Source organism: Sorex araneus, chromosome 2 (assembly GCF_027595985.1).
Source record: "Sorex araneus isolate mSorAra2 chromosome 2, mSorAra2.pri, whole genome shotgun sequence".
NCBI lineage: Eukaryota > Metazoa > Chordata > Mammalia > Eulipotyphla > Soricidae > Sorex > Sorex araneus.
In genome coordinates this window covers 279,981,246-280,005,374 of record NC_073303.1, presented here as the reverse complement: position 1 = coordinate 280,005,374, position 24,129 = coordinate 279,981,246, and the positions used below count along the sequence as shown (strand labels likewise).

Genomic DNA, 24,129 nt, shown 5'->3' with positions numbered 1-24,129 from the left:
GACATATTTAAGGCTCGTGCCTTGGAAGACTGGAGACCAGATAAATTGGACTACTCTGAGGGGCTCTGATTTTGCTCATAAGCGGAAGCATGTTGGGGAGACAGATTTTCAGTGCTGTACCTCACTTCTTCACATAGCTGTTGTGGCACTGGGTAATGGTGCTGGTGATATTAACGGCGTTATTTATGACAGGTGCCAGAAACAGGCTTTCGGGTAGTATTGCTTCCCAGGGAAGTACACATAGTGCCACTTCCTGCCCCTGGTAGGAGGAGGAAAGTGCCTTTTCACTTTAGGAACATGCCCGTACTTTGAGGTGAGCCTACCGATTGTGGTTGTGCAAAAAATCAACCAATAGCTCTGTCCTTTACGCCCCCCACTATTGTGCAGCTCTGGCTGCCTGGTTTGTGCATTCTGCTCAAAGATGGCACATCCTCTTCACAGCTCACTTGGTTTTCAGGAGGGATTGAAGAAGTTACCGGGTTTATAAGGTGCCCAGCAGCATGATGGGAGACCTCTGCTGATTGTGTTCTAAAGACATCTTGGCACTCAGAAATCCCACACTGAGCCCCATGGCTATGAACTCACTATTGTAACTCAATGCAATTTTCACAGAAGGTGCTTCTGGCCAGAATCAATCTTTCTCCAGCTCCTTGTCTCCTCCGTCACCACTCATTTCTCGTGCAGTCTGCCTCCCTGACACTGACTTCACTTTGTGCTTAATGATCATGTGTGACATTGAGTGGAAGGGAACAAAATAATTTTGTGGTGTAATATTCACTACCTGAGGGATTACAGTATTAATATTTATTCAGCAAATTTAAGCCAGTTGGGGTGTTTCAATAGCACACAGGGTGTATCACTCCTATTTCTTTGCTGTCTGGCAGATTGAGATCAGGGGGCGATAATTTGCTTGCAAAACAGTAACAAAACATAAAAAGGAAGATGGAAAGAATGGAGCATTAAGACTAGAGGTCCAGTGGCTGCCCTCTGGGTTTTATCCACAGGACATGGCGTACTCCCTGTTTCTGAACAGGTGGGTGACTGGAGGGAGGTTGCAGGGAGATGAGAGTGATAAATTATATGTTTGGGTTAGACAGGAAGGGAGTGATGAGAAAAGGGTCATACCTTGCAGGCATGGAAAACGGCTTTAGGGCTTTTTTCCCTTGGAAATATAGAAAGGGTTTGAGATGGCTGATAATGGGGTCAAGGTGGCTGGGGGAAGGCTGCACTTAATTCAGTAAGCCCATCTAAGTGGGGCTATGTCCAAACATGGTAATGGAGGGACTAGGTTGACAGGGAGAGGTAGCATGGAGGCTGTCCCTAGAAAGGAGGGGCATCAGGGCAAAGCCCTTGCAGGAAGATGAAGGCCACATAGAACCCTTGGGCAGTAGTAGTGCAGCCATAGAAGGTCCAATAGTAGAAAGTCTGGAAACTACAATATTGGAGAATTGCATTAACTGCCAAAGTTTCCTCTTAAGTTTTGAGGATAATGAATAAAGGAATAAAAATAAATGACTCTGAGATAGGTGAAACACCTTTTAAGAGAAGTGAATTCACGTGAACTCAAGAATCATTATGTAATTATTCATTTCTTGCCCATCCTCTATCCCCAAGACTCAAAGCTCCATGCAAGTGAGGGAATGCAAGGACTTTTTTGGTTACCACTAACCATGCCTCAACTAAGGCAAGGAACTCAAGTGATTGGCTAACTATTCATTGTATTTTGGTTAAAAGAAGGTATGTCTTTGTAGGTAATAGAACCAGGACAAAAAAATCATTGATTGGGTAGGGTTTGAGCAGTGAGCAGAGGTGCAGTGAAATGGAGATTCACCCAAGGTTCTGAAAGTGGTCCAGTAGAATGAGGGAAGATTGGAGTTTTCTTTTTGCCTTGTGGTTGGTGGAAATAATTGGAATGTCTTTACAGAGACCAGTTGGTTTATTTGAAGAAGAAAAGATTTATGTAACCATACATTTGACTCACAAAGATTCATCTCATAGTCAAGTCCAATGCCTTGGTTAATTCTGAGCTCTATGATCAGTAGACTCACCCAGGGCAAAAACTAGGGTTAGCATGCATGACTGGGCATGAAAGCATGAATGTAACTCAGAGACTCCGTGGTGTACATCCTGTGTGACAACCTAGAGTATGACTCTCAAGTGCATAAAAATGTAGATAGAGGTATCACTATGAAGTTATCATCAAGAAGAAGACATGCATATCGTGTTTTAATAAAAATACCTTCTCTTCTGAGTCCCACAGCTGTGGATTCAGCATGTTCACAGATACCTTATTGAGAAGGAGAAGGAAACTCTTTCTTCAAGAGTTCTGGATGAGGAGTGTTGGAAAGGGTGGGATACTTCTATAAAAGAATGGGAGTAGTATACCAGCAAGACCTCCCACTTCTGTTTTTAAAAACCAGGATGGGTTTCCCTAAACTGGACAAAAGTCACACCAGGAAAGCGTTTTAGAAGAGCATGTGAAATAGAGGTCTTCAGTACATATAGTTAAAATAGCTGGCAGATATTGGACACCAAGAACATACTTTGTAAGCACTATCTCATATGGCCTTCATAACAGTCCATGAATTAGTTTGTATCTGAGTTTATGTGTGTGTGTGTGTGTGTGTCTGTGTGTGTGTGTGTGTGTTAAAACAGGCAACAAAATCAGTATAAAAGAGAACAACTTGCTTAAGTTTGTACTGCTGGTTGAATTAATGGTAGATCAATAATTGAGTCATACTCTTAAAATGCCCCCCAAACCAAATAATAATAACAATAATAAATGAAACTCAACATGGCTTATCTGGGTGAATGTCTGCCCCACATCACTGTCACTTTTGTTACTGTTCTATAAGAAAGCAGAGAAGTATTCAGGGATATTGCTTTTGATGGTAAATTCTATCTAGTACTTTGGAATGCCTAATTTTATTTTTTGGGAATAGAGACACAGTCCTAGAATTCAGTCTGCCCATATTGTAGTGCTGTAAAAACCAGCCCACATTCTCCGGGGAGATTGCATTTTACCTAAAATATCCTGGCTTCTTTACATTTACTTTTCATATAATAACTTACCTATCTTTAGAAGGAGAAAAATAAGGAACAAGATATTCAGCATTTTAAATTATACATACTTGCTTCATACAATAAATTAATGATATTTTGATATGGGTATGATAATCACAAAAGGCTCATCTAAGTTAGGTATAGTGAACACCATGGCTATTAAGTAAGTTCCATTTCAACTGCCAACTCCAGTAGTTTGGTAATGGATGCCAGGGGAACTCTGCCGAGGAGGACTGGAGCTGTGATCCATTTGTAATGTCTGTCCTGGGCATAGGGTCAGCAGATAGTGGAACCTGCCATGTTTACTTACCTTGCACAGGCGAATGTAATATAACTTGCTAGAAATCATACCTTAAATCCTAGTTTAAACGTATTCTTTAATAGTTCCTCTTCTGGGTGAAGATTGAATTAGTAACTAGAAGCTATACTTTCCTTTATTTTCTCCCCAAGGCAGTTTATGACTTCAAAATGTTTCTTTAAAAAAAAAAGAGTACAATCGTGTCGATTCTCACTGCACATAGCCAACAGCTACAGCCGGAAATACCTGATGACAGGTTGGATGTTTCATTTTCAAAAATGGAAAATTCCGTCTTTCTGATTTTATATACAATAGTTGAGGCATTTACTACTGCCGCACCACTTTTTTTCTCTTTCCCCATTTTTTCCAAGGAAGTCGGAAAAGAGAAACCAGCTAGGAATGGAAGTTTATAAGGAATTAATTCATAACTGACCGGAAGGAAAGTCATAGGGGTTAGCTAAAAATTACACTCAACTAACAGCTGTGAGGACTTCACCTCTCAAACCTGAATTGGCATTGGAACCACTTAAAGGCATGTCAGTCTAAGCCCCAGGGCCCTCCAGTTACGGAGCCCAGGTTCCAGTCAGATAGATGGGGCTAGAGTATCTGCCTCGCCCCAACTAATAAGTTCCTAGGGGATCTTACTGTCCTCAGGCGGGAGACAAACTTTGAGAACCACTGCCAAGAGGTCCTGGCCACCAAACCAGCATGATGCTGGTGCAGGATTCTAGCCCAGGGAAGACCTGCTGCAGGAGAGGACCCAAGCAAGGTCAGCTGCAAAGGTATGCTCTCCATGCAGATGCAGCTAGCCTAAAACTCAGCCACAACAAGGACTATCAGCCAAGGATGGACACAGAAAAATCAGCCACAACCACATCCCTGCTGTTTCCTACAAGCATCAATTTTGAAAATAATGCGAATGTTAGATTTGTTGAGAGCTTGAATTTTTTTAAATGATCAAAAACCTGAAAATTCTATGGCAATTATTTGGAGCTCGTGCAAAAGGACATCTTTAGGTAGATCAAAGCACCACACACCTCATGTTTAGGTCTTGAGAATGTTGCTAGCAGTCACATGCTCATAAATACCCCTCCCTGGAGGTTCTGAATGCTAGAGCTGCATTACTCAACTGTTTTCCTACTGTGACCCTCCTTCTGAACTTGTTTCTTCTTGTGTTCCCCCATCCTATCAGTGTCCCCTAGTCACATGTCATGATCCCTCATGATTTTTACCTGTGGCTTCCTTGGAACATCACAGGAGCATCTGATTGGAGATTGAGAAATGCTATGCTAAAGGATCAGAACCCCCAGACTTCAGCTTCCTGGGCTCACCCAGGGTCTTTCCTTTCCAGCCTCCTGACAGGGTCTTCTCCACAATTCCTGGAAAAAACTTATCTTGACACCACCTCTGCTAAGTCCCCCTAAGTGCCTCAAACACTTACCTTCCCTCCCTTCTCTACTGCAATCCCCTTCTCTCCATCCCCAAACCCCCAACTCCCACTCTCATCCCTTGGTTTATTTATTTCGAATCATTAACTCACACTATACATGTGCCCCCAGATGTTTATGGGTTGCAGAGTGCTTCTTGGACTCCACTCCCTGTTAGAGATACTTTGTGTTGTGTTGAAAGGAGAGCTGGGAGCTTGGAGAGTCCGCTGTATGGGGACAAGGCCAGTCTGGGACCTAGCACTCTTTCCTCCACTCTGGCTCAGAGTTGCCCCCAACTGCACTGGGGTCATTAAATTACAAGGCAAAGCACCAGTTTCCCAGTGAGGGCTGTGGATTAAGTGGCTTCCTTTGTAGTTGGTGCTTTGGAAACCTCTGGGCTTGGAGGGTATGAAAAATCATTTCTTTGCTCATGTGGAACAAGAGTTATTTTTTACAGAACCACTATTCTTTTAAGCCACTGCTTTCCAGTAATTGCAGAGCAGATTTCTGAGACTAGTAACACTACTATGTGGTAAGCATACAAAGCTTGTCTCTTCCCACACAAGGAGAGAACTTAAAAAAATACACACACACCTATTTTTTTCCCCATCAGTTTTAGGTTCATGACAAAACTGAGAGCAAGGCAAAAAGGTTTCCCATTTAGCTCTTGCCCCCATGCACACACTTATTTATAATTAGCATGCCCCACCAACTAGGACATTTGTCATAGTCGATGACCCTGCCTTGACACGTCATTATCACCCCAGTTATGCTTACCTTTGGGTTCACTCTGAGTGTAGTACACTGTAAGTGCTAGGGACAACGTATAATATCTACCAGGGACCTGCCAATTCAAATTGTATAGAGCAGCTTTACTGCCTTAAAAATCCTCAGTGGAACATGTATTTATTTCATAATTTTTAAAAACTCTATAAGACCCCTATAGAGAATGTAATTTAAAGCTAAAATCTTAGAAGCACTGTACTAATCAGCCACAAAGATTTATTGGAATAACATTTGTCAGTGAAGAAAGCCCTGTGATCCACATTATTCTATGCACCGTATTTCACCATATAAAAGCCACATAATTTACATCAATTTTTTTGCAAAATAGTGAACTATTATGCAAAACTTAAACTTTTTCAATTGTGCCAGGATGACTGAAAAACCAGGGTGTGACAATTACATGGTCCTAATGACTATGTTGTAAAATATAGGAGATAGAGCTTTTCTTGGCCACAATCTGTTTCTTCCCTTTGTTTTTGGTTCTTTCTTACCAATGACCTCTACCAAGCCCACACTTGGCATCTGACCCTGCAGTAAGAGGCAGCTTTCTAGAGCATCAAAAGTGTTGAGGTAAATTCCATGCATTCCAGGAGCTCTTGCCATCCAAAATTCACCGAAAGGGGCTTGGATGATGGAAACTCAGCCTTGGCTGTACATCACCACATATTGGGCAGCCAGACCTGGTCTTCACACCAGCCTCCATGTCCAGGAGGGGCCATGCATAGTTAAGTTCCCTGACATCACAATCTTAACATTCTTAATAATTTTTGGAGAAGGGGTTCTGTGTGTCTGCATTGTACCAAGGCCTCCTGCAGATTGGGTAGGGATCATTATGGAGTGGAAATCAGCCTCTGCACTTGGTCAAGTTCCCCAGGGATAGAACATGTCCTCAATGGCAGCATTTCTGTGTGTGTATGGCTGGAGACTTGCTGGAGTGTTTTTCCAGACTCTGCACACTGATGTGTAGAAATTTATCAGTATTCTGATCCCCCAGCTTCCAGACAGGAATTTTGATGAGTTCCAACACCTGTCTCTGAGACTATCCCAGCAGATTGGCTGTGCCCTCGGGTCAGAGTTGCTATAAAGGGGACTGCATGGGAGCCATTAGACCTGCATGGTACAGGCACCATAGCCTCCAAGAATGGGGGTTCCAGAGACCTCCAGCTCTGCTCCTGTCACACAGGGTGGCTAATGGAAAGCTCCCACTGCGGGACTGTGTGGCAGGAAAAGGGGTGGGCACAAAACATCTACCCTAACTGACTCACTGCTCTGAGACACGGACATGTTTTCTTTGTGCCCAGAATAGTACCCATACTCTGCACACTGAGGATGTGTGTGAGAATTCAATAAGAGAAAGACTGCCTGGAGTCTCAAGCTGTGCCTGCCACAGAGTAGGTGGTCAGGAAACATTAGTGTCCTATTTTCTTCTTTAGTTTCATCGACCAACTTTTGTTTCATTGACCAACTTATGACCCACTCTTATGACTACAACAAGGTAGAAATACTAATCTGTATTATTCTATTTGTATGCTTATCCAATATGCAATTTATATTCAGCCAGATCATGGCTACTGAATACTTTTAGGTCAAGGTGTCAGATCATGGATGATATACACTTACAGGCCTGCCTAGAGATATACATATATTCATGAGGGCATATAGAAGCACATATACATATATGCACACTATATACCTGCTTATAATATACATGCATGCTCATAAAATAGAACCCAGTTGCTCAGTATTTCCTTTATATTTTACTCATTTGAACTACAAAATGATTATTGTAACAATTCAAACAACATAGAAGAAATGAGTTTTACTAATCCCTACTTCTCCCTTCCTATTGCTACCTTTTAGTGCAAACTTTTTTCAAAAATCATTTAAAGTTAAAAGTAAATTGGATACAGATTTTTTTCCATCTTGTTCCTTTGCACAGACACACATCACATTCTGTAACTTGTTCTTTTCCTCTCCACTGAGCACTGTGTTGTGACCTCCTGAAGTCAGCACGTATCACTCCTCCGTCAGGCTTCAGCGCTCGGCCACGGCGGGTGGACATGTTTTTCTCTATCTGTTGCACTGGTGATGGGTCTAGGGTCAGGCTGTACAGGAAACGGCTGTTGTGAATCGTCTGTAGGAATATAAATATGTCTTTGGGGGAAGGAGGTGGGTACACTCACTAGTGACGGGTGTGGTGTTGGAATTATGTGCAGAGGAAGCTACCATTGATAGTATTATAAGCCACAAAATATCCATGAAAGTTATTTTTTAAGGAAAGGAATATAAATACAGCTCTTCATTTTCTTGTGGTAAGAGCAGTGGTAGAGCCTCCATGAGTAGACAGAGCAAAAGTCAAAGAAACGATAACCAACACGACAGCTGCTTGCTGTTGGCTTGCCTACCTATGAGGCCCTAGAGTGTGGTGCCCAAGCAATAAACATGAACAAAACTGTCAGAACTCAAGCAGCTCCCCAAAAAGCATGTGATTAAATGTCAGCCCAGTGTTATGCATGAGGTATAGTTTGGGCCCTGGTGGAGGTCTTTCTGGTGGGCCTGAGCCAGCCTAAGCCGAACTCGGATTCTAGCATGCCCAGCACTACAGGAAGCCTCAGCCATAGCTTACTCCTAAAATCTTTGTTTTGTAGTATAAAATGATAACAACTGCCCACGAGATGACATAGGAGCCGTTTACATGCTTTTCTAATACTGCTAATAATTTTTCTGATTGCTCAGAGTTAGATCCATCATTTTCTTCCAGAAGCTACAAGTTAAATAAAAAAGTTGTCCTGTGGAAAGTTGTGCTTCTCCTATCAGACCTTTAACATATATTTCAGGATAAACTTCTGAGCAGAGACTAAATTGCTTCTCATGAAAGAACTAGAAGTTTCCAAACCAAGATAACTCATAAAGAACTCTTGAAAGCTTATTGCATATAATTCAAGAGAAAACATTTTTTAACCACGTTTAAAATGATGTTACCAGTTGGAAAGTATCATGTTGAGTGAAATGAGTCAGAAAGAAAGAGACAGACATAGAAAGATTGCACTCATATGTGGAATATAATGTAACTGAGAAGTACAAGTTGGCAACGATGCAACTTCTGGCAGATATCTCTCTGGACTTAGTTACTAAAATACTAAATTACAGAAACCCAAAACTGAGAGGCCGCTAAGTGTGGTCACTCGACCTCACACTTCTTCATCCTCAGCAATGGAAAACAAATTACCTAATGCTTCCTTTTCAGCAGGTCTGACTTTAGGGGAGAGACTCTCCAAACGATAACAGTGAGTTTTGTTGAAATATTGTATGCAATCAAAGTGAAAGTAAAGTGAAATTTATTAGTTACACAGGCGGGGGGGGGGCTTAGGGTGGGGGGGCTAGGGGCGTGGGGGTGTTTGGGGTGTGAGGGGGCGGGGTGGAGCTATACTGGGATTCTTGGTGGTGGAATATGAGCACTGGTGAAGGGATGGGTATTCGGGCATTGTATAACTGAGATTTAAACCTGAAAACTTTGTAACTTTGTAACTTTCCACAATAAAAAATTAAAAAAAAAAATGATGTTACCAGAATTACTTTTACTCTTAGTGATTTTGCCGCAATCATGCGTGCTGTGATAGTATGGAGGGCTACAGTGCGTATTTGCCTGGGAAAAAGACTTACTGTTCAGCTGCCAGACAGGCAGGGAGCTGACAGTCCTGATGGTCAGGACTTCAGGGATCTGCCTCAGTTTCCCTGAAGTCACTGGCTCTTGGGTCAAAGAGGTGGGTAGATATAGAATTGCACCCTTGACTCTAGTCCTGTTTTCCATTCTTTGAGTCAGCACAGAATTGTGGTCTGGGGCTGGCATCAGTCATCTCTGCTTCCCCTTTTAATTTGCACAGTTAAAACTCTTACCTTGCTAAGTCCTCAGTGTCTGCTCTCTGGAGGCCCCCAGAGTCACAAATCCTTTCAAAGCAATGTAGGAGCACAGACACTGTACATCTTACGCAAAAGACTAAAGTATCAGACCATATCCCTGAGCCTCTGGACCTTGTTGTGCAGGACTCTGCTATAAATGAATTAGGATTCTGCCAGAGAGAAACGAACCATTTGGTTTTCATGGGTTATAGGGCACAAAATGGAAAACCAAATGAGGAGGAAGAAAAATTCATATAGACTCCAGAATTTCACGTTACTTACCAGAATGGTTCCTGAGAACCAAAGGAAGGAATAAGAGTTTAGTCCTTGTGTCTTCCAAGAACTGACCAGAGCCAAGACACCCCTAGGATGGTCCGAAAAAACAATCTCTGCCCCTTACCCACAGTTCCAGTTGGTGCACCCCTGTACTGGGGAAGCTGCATCCCTGGTGGTTTCGCAGACAGGGAAGAGAAGGTAATCATTGCTTTCTTGTTGCAGGAGAGTTTGGAGAGGTGTACAAGGGGCGTTTGAAACTCCCAGGCAAGAGGGAGATCTACGTGGCCATCAAGACACTGAAGGCCGGCTACTCAGAGAAGCAGCGCCGGGACTTCCTGAGCGAGGCAAGCATCATGGGCCAGTTTGACCACCCCAACATCATTCGCCTAGAGGGTGTGGTCACCAAGAGCCGGCCAGTCATGATCATCACGGAGTTCATGGAGAATGGCGCTTTGGATTCTTTCCTCAGGGTGAGAACCAAGGCTTCTCTTTCCGGGGGGACATGGAAGATGCTAGTACTGGGGGTGGAGGGGGGTGTTAATGTGAAAAGGAGCTGCACTCAGTGCCCCAGGACTAGGAGGTGTCTGAGGAGCTAGCAGGGCTTGGCAAGTCTGTTACTTAGAGAAACGACTCATGGAGGGACGCTCGGGAGGAAGATGGTATGGATGTGGGCATAGCCAAGCTCCGTAAGCTCCATGCCTGCTGGTTGAGTGAGTGCCTGGAGTGGGATGAAGGAGACCTTCAGGAGAATCAAAGACACTTTGGAGGCTTCCCAGGGTGCCTCTGCCTGATTTTCACACCCAACAGGTCTAAGTCATTGTTCCCCCTGCCCAGGGCCACCTCCACCTGCCCTCTGGCTGTGCTTGTCTGAGCAGGAAAAGGGAATCAGGGCCACAGGTGCCACAGGTGCCCACAGGTCATTTTGGGATGTGACTCCCCAGCAGCCTGCAGCAGACGTGGGGCACCCACAGGGGCCAGCTGGGCTGTGTGTCAAAGGTCACTGCCAGAACATAGCCCTGGGTGCTGCAGTGGGACTGGTTTTCCCCCACCCTCGGTCTCTTGCTGAGCTGTTGCAAGTGGAGGAGGGGGGTAGTTGACACCATGCGGAAGTTGGGGGACTGAGCACAGGCTGGGAAGCAGGGTCCTCGAGCCAAAGGGACCATTGTGAACATCTGGGGTGTCCAAGGGGAAGCCACAAAGAAAGGACAGGGTCCCCCTGAACATGGACTTTGGCCCAGTGCCAGGACCTGGTCCTGCTCACCACCCACTCCTAACTGTGGCTGCAACTCAAAGGCCCACTGGACAACTGGCCATCTCCGTCGTGCTCTTTCCTGAGTGCTGTCCTAAGCAAGATGAAAGGGACACTGCCCTAATGAATTGGGACAAGTACCCCAAGACTTCCCAGACTGAGCTACACCACCTAGTCTGCTTAGTTTGGGCAGGTCCCCAGGGTCCTCAATGCAGTGTGGGGTGCCGGCGGGGACAGCTCCAGGACTGAGAATCCTCTGGAGCCTCAATCACCTGCCAGCTGGTGGCATTTCATGCTGCTGGCATCTTTTCCTATGGCCTGATAGTGCTTCCCCACAGAAAACTAGGTCCCCAGAATAAACACCCCTAAGAGGAGAAGGCCAAGGCCAAGTTGGTCTATACCTGAGCCTCAGACGTCATCTATAAACTATCAGTTGCTGATAGGCCAGCCCAGAGCCAAGGGTAGGAGAGGGGGAGGCTTCACCTTTGCGTGGGGGACACCCACTGCAGAGGAGACAGTCCCCTCAGAGGTCCCTGCCCTGAACCCCTAGTGCCCACCACTCCACCAAAAATAGCTGCTACCTGTGCTATTTTTGACCAGACAAACATTCCAGGAGGGCAGCCAAGAAGAATAGAAAATGTCCCTAAGGATGCCCCCAAGGCTTCCCAAGGGAGGAGAGATCTATTGTATATTGGGCACAGAGGAGCCGGCTGACAGAGCAGTGCTCAGTGGCCAAGGGTAGTCCATCCGTTTGGTCATCTGCCAGCAGCTGGGCAGTTGATTCAATGATGAGAACAGCAATTAGGCTGCAGTGGAGGGGTAGCTGGGGACTCATGCCAAAGCTCCCTTTTGGGGCCGGGCACACACTTTCAGCCTCATCTGTGCACAGGCAGGAGTGGCTGTCCTGGTGGGAAGTGAGGACAACGATGTCCCTTACAGTTCCTGTACTCAATCAGCTGGCCAGGCACAGCCTCCTGGGGAGCATGGAGGAGGCCCCAACTCTGAAACCCTAAACACCTGCTCAATCCTTGCTGATGACAGCCATGAAGAGCCGTTCATGGAACAAAAGTGCTCAGGAGAATTGCGGTCATCCCGAGCATGAGGGCCTCTTTTCCTTGCCTCTAGATCTCCTCTGTGAGAGCAGGGTGCGGACCATGATTTGGGAAGTGGGGTGAAAGCATCTGTGATTCGGGATCTCATGGAAACAGTCAAAAGTGAGCAGAGTGCAATGTTGCGGAAAGGTTGTTTTCAGGAACCAGACGCTAGGGGATTTTGAGGAGTTATTTTTGTCCAACAAGTCCCCTAACTGTTCTTCAAAGAGCATCACCAGATGATCAGGGACAGTGATTGTCCTGGCTCTCTGGAGCTTGCAGGATTCAGGGGACAGGGAAAGTCCTTCTTGGGAGCCTGTGGTCAGATAGAATCCAGTTCCCTCCTTCTACACAGAGCTGTATCCACCGGAGCTCAGAGTGTGGAGGCATGAGGGGCACCAGGATGATTTACCACGATGAGGCTCAGGTGGTGGGAGCAAAGCTAGTGGCAGGAGAGGTGACAAGGAAATGGCAGAGAAAGGATGGCAGCAGGGAGCGGCTGGAGCGGGCAGCGCCAGGAGGAGAGGGGAAATGAAGCGTCTCGGACTCGGTGTGAGGCATGGAGGCAGGTAATCTATAAATCTAATTCCAGCCTTACCACCAAACCCTGGAGCGCAGCAACATTAATTGATGCATCTGCTGCTTGATAAAATCGAAAAGTAGGTCATCAGTTCAGTTCTGCAGGGTCCATCTTCTGGGAAGTCATATAATTTTAGGATCACCACTTGGAGAAGAAAGGAATAGGGTCAGTCCCCCACTGTGTGACAGTTTTCTCCCCTCATGTGGGTCCTTTGCCTTGGACATGGCCATGGTTCACTCTAGGTCAGTACTTGAGAGTGGTTCTGGGCTTTAGGCTCCTAAAAGCACCGGCTACCCTCACTATCCCTCTCTGATTGCAGGACCAAGAACCTGCCATTTCTGGAGAGGTCTGCCTCCTTATTCCTTAGTCACACACTCAGTAGGGTTTGATTATCCATTTTATAATGGCGTGCCATGAAGTCATTTGTATGCAAATCCATCCACAAGCATCTCCTTCTTGGCACTCAGGTTTGGAGAATTCAATCTGGTGGCTCTTCCATAATCTCAGGAACATCCCCTGAAGCCCTCATCAGCGTCCCTTTGCCTGAGCCAAGACAGCTGACGTGCTCCATACGGCCTTCATGCCTAGAGCCTGGCCTTGCATTGTCACTGGTTCATTCACAGATGGTCATAACGGGAAAACTCTTGGAAGCTACTGAGCGATGTCAAATCGGGACATTTCCCACCAGGGAAGCTCATTCATGGGCTAAAGATGAAGAACAGTAACCCAAATGTCAGAAAGATACCAGATTGGTCCTGAGACTGAGATTCAACTTTGGACTCCGCTATGAGTCACTCAGTGGCCTTGAACAGATCTGTTAACTCAATTTCCCAATCTATAAACCAAAGGCATTGAGCTGGATAATCTTGAAAGGTCTCTTTCAGTTAAAAAAAAAAATCTATGATTCATTCTCTTCAAACAAATCAAATAAGGGTTTCATTTCCTGAAGTGGATTTGTCAATGCAGGTTGAAATACCTAAATCCTTTCTGTCTAATAAAAGGGCCAGCAAGTGGCTTCAGTGAATTTGCAGAAAAGCAATTCAGCAGAAAGCACTTTATGGGGGGACGAAAGTTTAAATCATTTTACCGAGGCCTGTGTTTCTTCTCTGTCCTGTGTTTTAGCAGGAGCTCAGCAGACTTAGGCCTCTGCCCTCACTCACTAAGAAATCTGCTTAAGTTTCTTCTTTTCTATCTCATTTATCTTTGGTGATATTCCCATCTTTAGCGGCTCTTTTTGGGGATATGTACCAATGAACTAAACCTAAAACAGTTGAACATGCCAAAAAATCTTAATATATTTTTATGTCTTTAAATTTTACTAGGGTTATAAACTCAGTGGGCATAACCTTGTCACTTAAAATATGTGATTCCCATGAAAATTCTTAAGAATGTGCCACCCACTGTAGAGTCAGTGCTTTCCAGTGGGAAACAAGAGCAGAGGCAGTCAGGAAGAGTTGCAGATCTGAGGTCTGCACGTATCTTCTTTCTGTTTCAATGGCTGGAGCAGACATCATTAATCACTCATGGCTCTTTTTCCTTTGATGTTTGTGCCCAGTTTTCTTTACACGACACTGGAGCTTGAACTTACTTTGATTTCTCTATGAAAACAACACGCTTAGACTCTGTAACCTATTTTACAGAGTCAGGTTTAAGGATCAAAATAGATTCTATGATGGGCTGGATAGATAGTACAGCAGGTAAGATGCTCGCTTTGCAAGCGGCTGATTCAGGTTTGATCCCTGGCATCCCATATGTTCACACAGCACTGCCAGGAGTGATCCTTGGGTACAGAATATAGCTAGGAGTAAGTCCTGAGCACCACCAGGTGTAGACCAAAACCAAAACCACCAGCACAACAAAACATACACATGCCACAGAGTCTGTGAAGTTAGGCTTAGCATTTGAAAATCAAGTGATGGAAGAAATCAGTATTTGTGGACTATTGATCCAAATGCTGGGGCTGCTCATCAGGTTCCTTTCATCCCCCACTGCAGCTGGGCTACCAATTACAGATATCAACGTGTTGGATTCAAGGTACTGTGGACTGTATGCTCAGGAGCACTGATAATCAGCCTCTTCTGCCACACCCAGAAGATGGTGTCCTCAATAAGTCCTCTGAGAAGGAGGAGATACTGTGTTGTTGAGTGTGGCTTATGGTGGCTGCTGACCTGGCATTAGAGGGGCACTGAGTTGAAGCTGGTCTCCTAGACCTTCCCGAATCCTGGAAGAACGGGTACGCTCTGCTTGTGTGCAGATGTGGAACCGTAGTTCCAAATGTTAATGTAGGGAGAACAAGATCCATAGCAGAGGTCTCCCTTCTAAGGCAGCACGGGTTTGAAGAGCAAGTCAGTTTTGATTGTGTGGAGAAGTAGAGTGTATGGCATGGATCAAGGCCCTAGAGTGGGAAGAGCTGTCTTAGGAAAGGTTTGCAAATTTGCCCCTTCTTGGGAATTCAACAGAAGGAGGGACATGCCCACATCCATGTAGCAGAAACTGATACCAGGGGCCTCCCAGTCCTGCTCGGGAGTTTGGAGCTGTTCAGGAAGGCGGCAGGCTGTTAGAGAGCTTTAAGCCAGGCAGTGACATGGCCTGATTTATGTCTTACGAAGATGACTCTCACCACTGGTAGGGGAGGGACCGGACAGGGACGGCAGGTGTGGGCGGTTGTTACTGGTGATGGATGGCAGTGACTTGCTGGGAATGGTGGCAGTGGGGATGGAGAGGAAGGGATGGCTTTGAGATGCAATTCGGAGAAGAAATTGACAGGAGTTGTCAAGGAGAAAAGAGCAGAGCACTCAAGGAGAGGGATGAAGATGGAGTTGGGAAGGGGGAGGTGTCCTGAGAAGCTTGGCGGGCACCGGCCAAGGGAAACAGGTAGTGAAGCGTAGTACCCTAGCCTCATTGCAACCACCGAGACCCCTCTTGATCCCAGCTCCCTTCTTGTCTTTTGACAGCAAAATGACGGACAGTTCACGGTGATCCAGCTGGTGGGGATGCTCAGGGGCATCGCGGCGGGCATGAAGTACCTGTCGGAGATGAACTATGTGCACCGGGACCTGGCTGCCAGGAACATCCTGGTCAACAGTAACCTGGTGTGCAAGGTGTCTGACTTTGGCCTTTCCCGCTACCTCCAGGATGACACCTCAGACCCCACCTACACTAGCTCCTTGGTGAGTCCTTTGTGGTAGTCTCAGATGAAAGACAGGGTTCAGACTGGTGGCTGGTGATGAGGGGAGGCACCCCACCAGCTGGGGAGGGTTGGGTGTCCTGAGCCCCTCTCAGCAGAGGGAAGAATTTGGAAGAATTTGATCCAGAATTTGATCCTCAGAGCTGCTTCTCCAAGGAAGTGTTTGGGCAGAAACTATACAAAATGTGCCCTTTCAGCCCCTAAAGCCATGTGTTTCTGGCCATGGGGTTATTTTTTTCAATGAAGCATGGCCGTTTTTATTGAATAAAGCTTAATTAGTTGAATAGGAGGGAGGATACAAGGAAAGGAATGTGTGTTCAAGAGAAAACACGAGCTTGAAAGAGCCACCAAACAAAGAGACATAGAGACAAGGAAGCAAGACACAAGTTCAAGGGGGAAAAGGTGCCATAAGAGCTCTGGAGGAATCCACACTGTGGGCACAGCATCAGACACCTGTCAGGAGGGAGCAGACTCAGGTGCGGCTCAGGCAGTCCAGGGAGCTCTATCTACCACCTGTAGGATGAGTACAGCCAAAGTTGCATTTCCCGTGCAACTTCCCTTCTATCCCCAAGCAGCTCCAAGCATCTCTCTCGAGCCACCTCGATCTTGCAATTCCACAAGAATCCACTCGAAAGGGTCATAGTCAACTACCTGACCCCCTGCCCCTATCTCAGGAGTTGCATTGCTCAATGAACAACTGGCACTTAGGAGTTGTTTCTTATGTCTCTTTATGCCTCGTGATCCATATTTAATCCTGCAGAACTCTGAATGCTTATACATTATTTCCTTTCTTCCCACTCCACTGCTCCTCCCAATCTCCCCGGTCCCCAGAGCATCAGGCTCTTGCACTCTGCCAGCTACTGTGGCTCATGAAGTAGACCTCTTGGTTGGCTTGGCTCAAATTCATTCCCAATAGAGTTCAAGTGATCCATCTTCCTTCTGATATGCTTATATTCCTTAAACTGCAAAATCAACCCCTAATTATTATAATAAACAAAACAATACAGGGAAGAAAGAGTCAGAGAATAAGCAGATACAATTCCACTGCAGTAGGACATGGCAAGTTTCCCTTAAGGATCATAAAATAAATAATTTAGGTTTTGCTGAGCAAGGGGTCGGAGAGAAGCTGTTCTGTAGGTGACCACATCATAATGTAAAAGGTAACCCTTCAGAAAGATATAAACACTCTCTTTGCTTTGGGATTGTAAAACCCAGCTGCCAACTAGGCCATAGTTCCTAATCCCTGTCCTAAGGAGTCATTTCCCAGACAGATGTGTCTCCTTTTGCATTTTTCTCTCTGTTCAAGTAGGTGGAAATGTGTGTTTGATAAAAATGAGATCATAGCATGCCTGTTATTCTGTCTTGTGTGTCTCCTGGGCCCTCTTACTGCCAGGTTGCTTTTCCAAAAGTTTGTAAACATTCACACTCCACTAGGAGTGTGCGGAGCCTGTCTTCCAATAGCCTCACCAGCCGGGGAGGTGATCAATCTTTAAAAATTTGCTAATCCAAAGATGAAAAATGATACCTCATTTTGTTTTAATTTGCATTTTCAACTGACTGCTAGAGATATTAATGTCCTTTCACAGTCACTGGGATTCGTTTCCTCTCCTGTTAATTATCTGTACATGTCTCTGCCTATTTTTCTCTTGGGTTGTTTGCTGGTTTCTGAGAAGTGTGTAGGAAGCCTTCTTGTGTGAAGGATGTTAACCCCATGTGTGCCATACCTGATATAATTAGTGTCCCCGTCTGTTGTTCTTGGGATACTGTTTGTGATATCCCTTGATTTGCAAAAATGATTAATGTTCGTAGTTAAAAATCTCTTTTCCTCTGCTCTTAGACTTTCTGGTTTGTTTTAAAAGTTCTGTCCACACCAAGACTTTAGTGTTTTAAAGTTCTTTTCTGTACTTTTTTATGGGGGTAGGATTTTTCTATAGATAAATGTTTAGTATCACTTGTCATCCCATTGATCTTTGATTTGCTCAAGCAGGCGCCAGTAACGTAAATGCTTAGTAGCCATGAAATTAATTTTTTTCAATATTTTATTTCGAAAGAATCAGGTATGCAGAACAACTGATGGAATTTTACAAAGAACAATCCTCTACTCCTTTTCTATCCCAGAACTAATGTTTTTCTGTTTGCTTTATTAAATAATAATCCACCCCTCTCTTCATTCATTACTTCATCCTACTTTATTGATACAGTTCTGACTAAATCTCAGATACCTGGGTATATATTGTTCTTGAATACTTTAGCATAAATGCCTTTATTGGATATTTTTGTGTGTGTCACACCCAGAGATACACAGGGGTTACTCCTGGCTCATGCACTCAGGAATTACTCCTGGTAGTCCTTGGGGGACCATATGGGATGCTGGGAATTAAACCCAGGTTGACCAAGTGCAATGCAAATGCCCTATCCTCCATGCTATCGCTCCAGCCCCACATAAATGCCTTTAGAGTTAAATAGTTTATGCTCTTTTTAATGTAAGTAATATTTGCATACAATAATATACAAGTCTTTTTGTTTGCTTGTTTTGGGACCACATGGGGGGTGTGAAGGGCTTGCTTCTGGCTCTTTTCTCAGGGATCACTCCTGGTGAGGCTCATGGGACCATAAGGGTGAACCTGAGTCAGCCATATGCAAGGCAAGCACCTTACCCACTGCACAACCTCTCCACCCCCTGAAATATACAAGCCCTAAGTGTCCATTTACAGAATAGTTAAAATGTACAAGATTGTGAAATCTAAATTACTGTCCAGAGAAAGTCTTGTCAGCCCTTTGGAAGTTGCCCAGTCACTGGTCTTCCTGAAGCCACATTCAGAAGAGTTTGGAGCTGGAGCCATAGCACAGCGGGTAGGGTATTTGCCTTCCACGCAGGCAACCTGGGTTTGATTCCTCCATCCCTCTTGGAGAGCCCAGCAAGCCACCGAGAGTATTCCGCTCGCACAGCAAAGCTTGGCGTGTTCGGTATGCCAAAAACAGTAACAAGTCTTACAATGGAGATGTTACTGGTGCCCGCCCGAGCAAATTGATGAACGGGATGACAGTGCTACAAGGCTACTTTATTAAATCCCATATTATGTTTTATGTTCCTTGCATAAATCATGGTTTTGATATTCTTTTAATCTTTTGGGGGGCACAGCTGGCAATGCTCAGGGCTTACTCCTAGCTCTGTGCTTAGGGATCATTTCTGGAGAGGCTCAGTGGACCATATATAGTTCTAGGTATCAAACCCAGGCTGGTCACATGCTAAGCAAGCACCTTACCTATTGTACTATCGCTTTGACCCTACGTTTTAATTTTTTAATACTGTTTCATCAATCTACTTATATGACTTTGTTACAAACCATATCATTCTGATTATTAAGTTAATCAAAAGTTTACAAGAGTTATATTTATTTTTAGTAGAGAGGTTACTTTTTAGGTAAAGTAAGTTACTCTTCATTCTGTTTTGTTTAAAAGAGTACACATGAGGCCTGAACAATAGTACAGTGGGTAGGACAACCCAGGTTTAATTCCCGGAATCCCAGATGGTCTCCTGAGAAGTGATCCCTGAATGCAGAGTCTGAACATTGCCAGGTGTGGCACCCAAGCAAACAAGAAAGCAAATTAAAAGAAAACCATTTTGAATATTCTCAAATATATTTCCTTTCCAATTCATTTCAGTCATTTTGTCCAGCTCCCACACCTGGAGACATACCACACCTGAATGTATTGTATTTTTGTTGTTGTCTTCAGGAACTATACATCTGATTCCTGTGCATCAGAATTTATGTCCCAGGAGTCCCAACAGTAGTTTCTGTGATCACACTGGGTGATGTGGAACGGTGCTGGGGATTGAACTCCTGGCCTCCCACATGTGAGGTGGCTGCTTTGCCACTGACATGCACCCTCGGCCTCCATATCTGGACACTGGGTGAAACTCTTTTCTAGCTTTAGGAGAAATCACATTTTAATAATCCCAAAACACCCACATAATGAGCTAAAGATACAATTTGTATCTGTCTTTCATGAAAGATTTTTGGGATCAGAGATTTCCCATGTTATTTTCCTGAATAGATTATTTAGATCATTGGTTATGATTTGTGTTTCTTCTAAGTAACAAAGTCTCTAAGTGGAAGCCAACAGGCTCTGTTGTGGTCACATAGTCAAACATCTCACTATATCATCACACTTTTTTCTCCAGGTCTGTCTTTTATTCCAAATAGAAAAAAAAAAACAGGGCTAGACAGATAGGGAAGGGATCAGGAGTATGTGTCTTGTATGATTGAGGCCCCCTGCATGATGCCCTGAGCACTGCCTAGTAGACCCTAGCACTGCTGGACCTGAGTAGTACTTATCACTAGGTCCAAACATCGGACCATCTCACCCTGCTGTCCAAGTATCACTGTAGTAGCAGCCAGGCCCCCTGCACTCTTAGGAGGCTCCTCCCCCAAGGCCTCAAAAGAAAAATGACCATGTTTGTAAATTAAACAATTTTCTAAAAATAGTTATTGATGTAAAAGTAATTTATTGTGTATCTACCATGTACAAGTACTGACCCACAAGTTCAAACACAATCATGATCAAAAAAAGATATTGTAGCTGCTCTGATACATGCATAATTTAATGAAGAAAAATGTCATTGGTCAGACACATCTACAACTAAAGACATAATGACCAGTTGTAGTAAAAGTCACTTTATTCTGTAGGAACATGCACAAAATCAGAAAATAAGAAATATCAAAATAATCTGTATTTGGGGGAGTTGTACAGGGTTTTCAGTGGAGGCTATGGTCCTCCCATTGATATTTGGATGAAAAATCTCCCAAATAAACAAGCAGTTTAGAGAACTGAGAGACATTAACAGATATATAAAGGCCCTATGATAAGAGGGAAAATGGAATATTAGAAGCACTGAGAGAGGAGTTGGGACTTGGGATTAGGAGAAAAAAAGGGAAAAGTGACCAAGGAGGTGAGCAACAATTGCATCCTTAGAGAAATGGAAAGGCATTCAAGCACTGTCTATGAGTCTGTGCATGTGTGCACAGCTGTATACATATGATCCAAAGGTGATGGATTTGCACTTTTAGAAAGGTAGGCTGGCTTTTCTCTTGCCTTTCTATTCAAACACTTTCCCTTTCTTCCTTAAAACACAAACCAAAACCAGGGCTGGAGTGATAGTTTAGCAGACCGGGCACCTGCCTGGCATGTGGTCAACCCAGGTTAGATCCCCAGTCTCCCATATGGTCCTCTGAGCCCTACCAGGAGTAATCCTTGAGCTCAGAGTTTTCAGGGATTTCTCCTGAAACCATGCCAGGTATGGCTCCCAAACAAACAAACAAAGCAAAAGAAATATTTTCTTGTATATCTTTCCTTTGTTTTAATCTCTTTACCAACATGGCAGTTAGTAGGTCCAGTTACTATATATATCCTGAATAGAAGAGGCAAACACTATCAGGGAGAAGCCAGCTGTGAGGCTTAACAGCCTAGCATGATTAGCATGATCGGAATTCAGATATGCATGAGGAAATTGAAGACTATATTGGAGATAATGGAAGCTCTTAGAAACAGGACCTATATAAAGAGCATGGAAGTTAGAGTGAATTATATGAAAGGATTACAAAGAATGAATGGGAACTGAAAGTATTGGTGTGACCTTGTAGTTTTAGAGATAGAGAAATACAAGCTTGAGACTTTTATTACCTCAAGAGCCTTGACTGCACCTGGCTTTCAGATCCTGGATTCTAGATGCTCTTCTGTACTAAAGCAGCCGGTACTCATGAGAGAAATTTTGGGTCTAGGCAGGGGCAGTCTGCAATGAGCCCTGCACATTTCTTGGTGCTAGAAAATGAGAAAGTATCCAAAGAATGAGGGATATGTGAAAAGAACACAGTAGCTAGCTTGAAGGACTTCTAATTTCCAAATATAGGCTGATATGTGTCTCGAAGACAATATTAAAAACATGATAGCCTACAAGATAAGGTAGGAACAGTTGCTGGGGTGGCTCAGCAAAGTTGGGAAGAAGGGAGGTTGACTCAAGAAGTGTTGACTCAAGAAAAAAAAAGCACTCCTCTGCTTGACCCACCGTGGCTGTAAGCTGTCGGGGAAATGCCTCACTTGAGTCAGGACCGGTAAAGCTCTGCCATGAGCACATGCAGGGCATGGAACTCACAACCCGCCAGCCCCACAAGGCAGTTGTCAAGCTGTGCCTGATTATACTTGTTCTGCCTGGCATGGGAGATAATTCCTGCCACCAGATTTCTCAGGAAGCTCTGGGCTTGGGCTGGAGCAAGGAATTGCTCCTTGAAGGAAAGGAAAGTCAGTCCTAACCTTGGCACAGGCCTCTGGGCATGCCACCTTTTCCCCCCAGTTTAGAATTTCAGAAGGAGGTGAAAGAGTGAAGCAAGGTAGTTTTTAGTGAGTTGAACTTGCTTACGAAAATGTGAGAGGTGGGAAATAGGGGGAATAATTATTCAAGAGAACATGGGCTCCTCCAGACTAGGAATAAGAAAGCAAGCAAGATATTTGTTCAAGGGAAAACATAGGAATGAAGAACAAGTTCTGAGTGGCTTCCCAGAGAAACATTGATAGAATTCTTCCCAAAATTTTCCTTTGGAGCTCTGCAAACATAAAGTTATTCTAGGCACAGTCACAGGAAAGCCTTGTGCTGCTGATGGTCCTCTTACAATCTCATCCCTTGCATTGTTGCTGCTGGTCTTTTCATAATCTCAGAGATTTTTTTGTGGTTTCTCCTTTTCTGAGAGGTCCATTTTTATCTGGGTGGATCTTTCAATTTCTAGCTCTGGGTGGCGCCTCAGTTTCTCTTCTCCAAAGAGTTGAGAATTTGTAAGTGTCAAAGGCATGTGTCATTCATGCTTTTGGACTGCTGTAAGGCTGGGAAATCTTATTATGTTTTATTATTTGTTTTATTATTATTTCCCGAGCTCTCTGAGAGGGGGAGAGGAATCGAACCAGAGTCGGCCGCGTGCAAGGCAAATGCCCTACCAGCTATGCTCTCGGAGAGCCCGGCAAGCTACTGAGAGTATCCCGCCCGCACCACAGAGCCTGGCAAGCTACCCATGGCGTGTTGGATATGCTAAAACAGTAACAAGTCTCACAATGGAGATGTTACTGGTGCCCACTCGAGCAAATTGATGAACAATGGGACGACAGTGCCAATAACAACAATCACTTCTGATTTTAAAATATTTCTTAAATGTCTTATTTTTTAAAAATTGGGTCACCCACCCGGTGATACTAAGAGCTTCTTCCTGACTTGGCACTCAGGAACTATTCCTGGTGGTGGAGTAATAGGATTACTTCAGAGGACTATATGGGATTCTGGGGATCCAACCCAGATCATCTGCCTGCAAGGCAAGTGCCTTACTTACTGTACTATCACTCTAGCCTGAACATGTCTTATTTTAATTTAAAGTAGTTGCTAAATCTCCTGTTCTTCTTTCAATCCTAGATTCTAATTTTTTTCTGGTATTATTTATTTACTCTGAAGAACTCTCTTTATCTGTACGTGTAGTTCAGGGCTTTTGTCAATAAATTCTCTCCTTTTTTGCATTATCAGAGCAATGTTTGGTTTTTGGTTTTTGCACTTGTGCCTGAAGTATATTTTTCTGGGTATACAATTCCAGGTTTATAGGTATTTCCCCCTTTCAGCACATTAAAGATGTGTCATTGTCTTCTGGTTGCCCTGGTTTCTGATGAGTAGTCCTACAGTTATTTGAATAACTGGTGAGTGTATATACTCTGTGATTTTTTCACTATTATGATTTTGAAGATTTTCTATTTAATTTTGCTTGAATATCATGTTTGTGTATACTTCCTTCCCTCTGAATTTGTCCCATTCAGAATGCTCCGATTTTCTTAAATCTGTATATGTGTGGGATTTTTTTTACTATTATTTTTAAAGGCTTCACCACAATTTTCACATTATTATTTCTAGTCTTATTTTTCTTTCCTTCTGGGACTCCAATTACTTTTAGTCGAACTCCTGAAATTGTCCCACAGATTCCCCCAGGCTTTGTTCATTTTCTCCCCCAATTTCTTCTTTAACTTCCTTAGATCAATCTTTAAGTTCATTGATTAATTTGCTGTCTCCATTCTGCTAAAAAACAAACAGTCCTTCCAGTGACTTTTTCTCATGTATTTTTAGCTCCATGGTTTAATAATTTTTTACACTGAAATGTATTTTATTTTTAACTCCATAAGCATATTCTCCTTTACCTCACTGAACATAGGTTCTTTATGCTTTGGGTCATCTAAGTTGGTGCCAAAC

At 44.0% G+C, this 24,129-nt stretch overlaps 1 protein-coding gene across 2 annotated transcripts in view; it reads left to right on the top strand.

The window, feature by feature from the left end:
- The window catches only part of EPHB1 (EPH receptor B1), a 390,176-nt gene that overhangs the window by 323,946 nt on the left and 42,101 nt on the right, over window positions 1–24,129 (top strand). For both annotated transcript variants that reach the window (XM_055127967.1, XM_055127966.1), the window contains 2 exons: window positions 9,973–10,220; window positions 15,625–15,840. In XM_055127967.1, coding sequence (XP_054983942.1) covers window positions 9,973–10,220; window positions 15,625–15,840 — 464 coding nt within the window. The remainder of the gene's footprint in view (window positions 1–9,972; window positions 10,221–15,624; window positions 15,841–24,129) is intronic.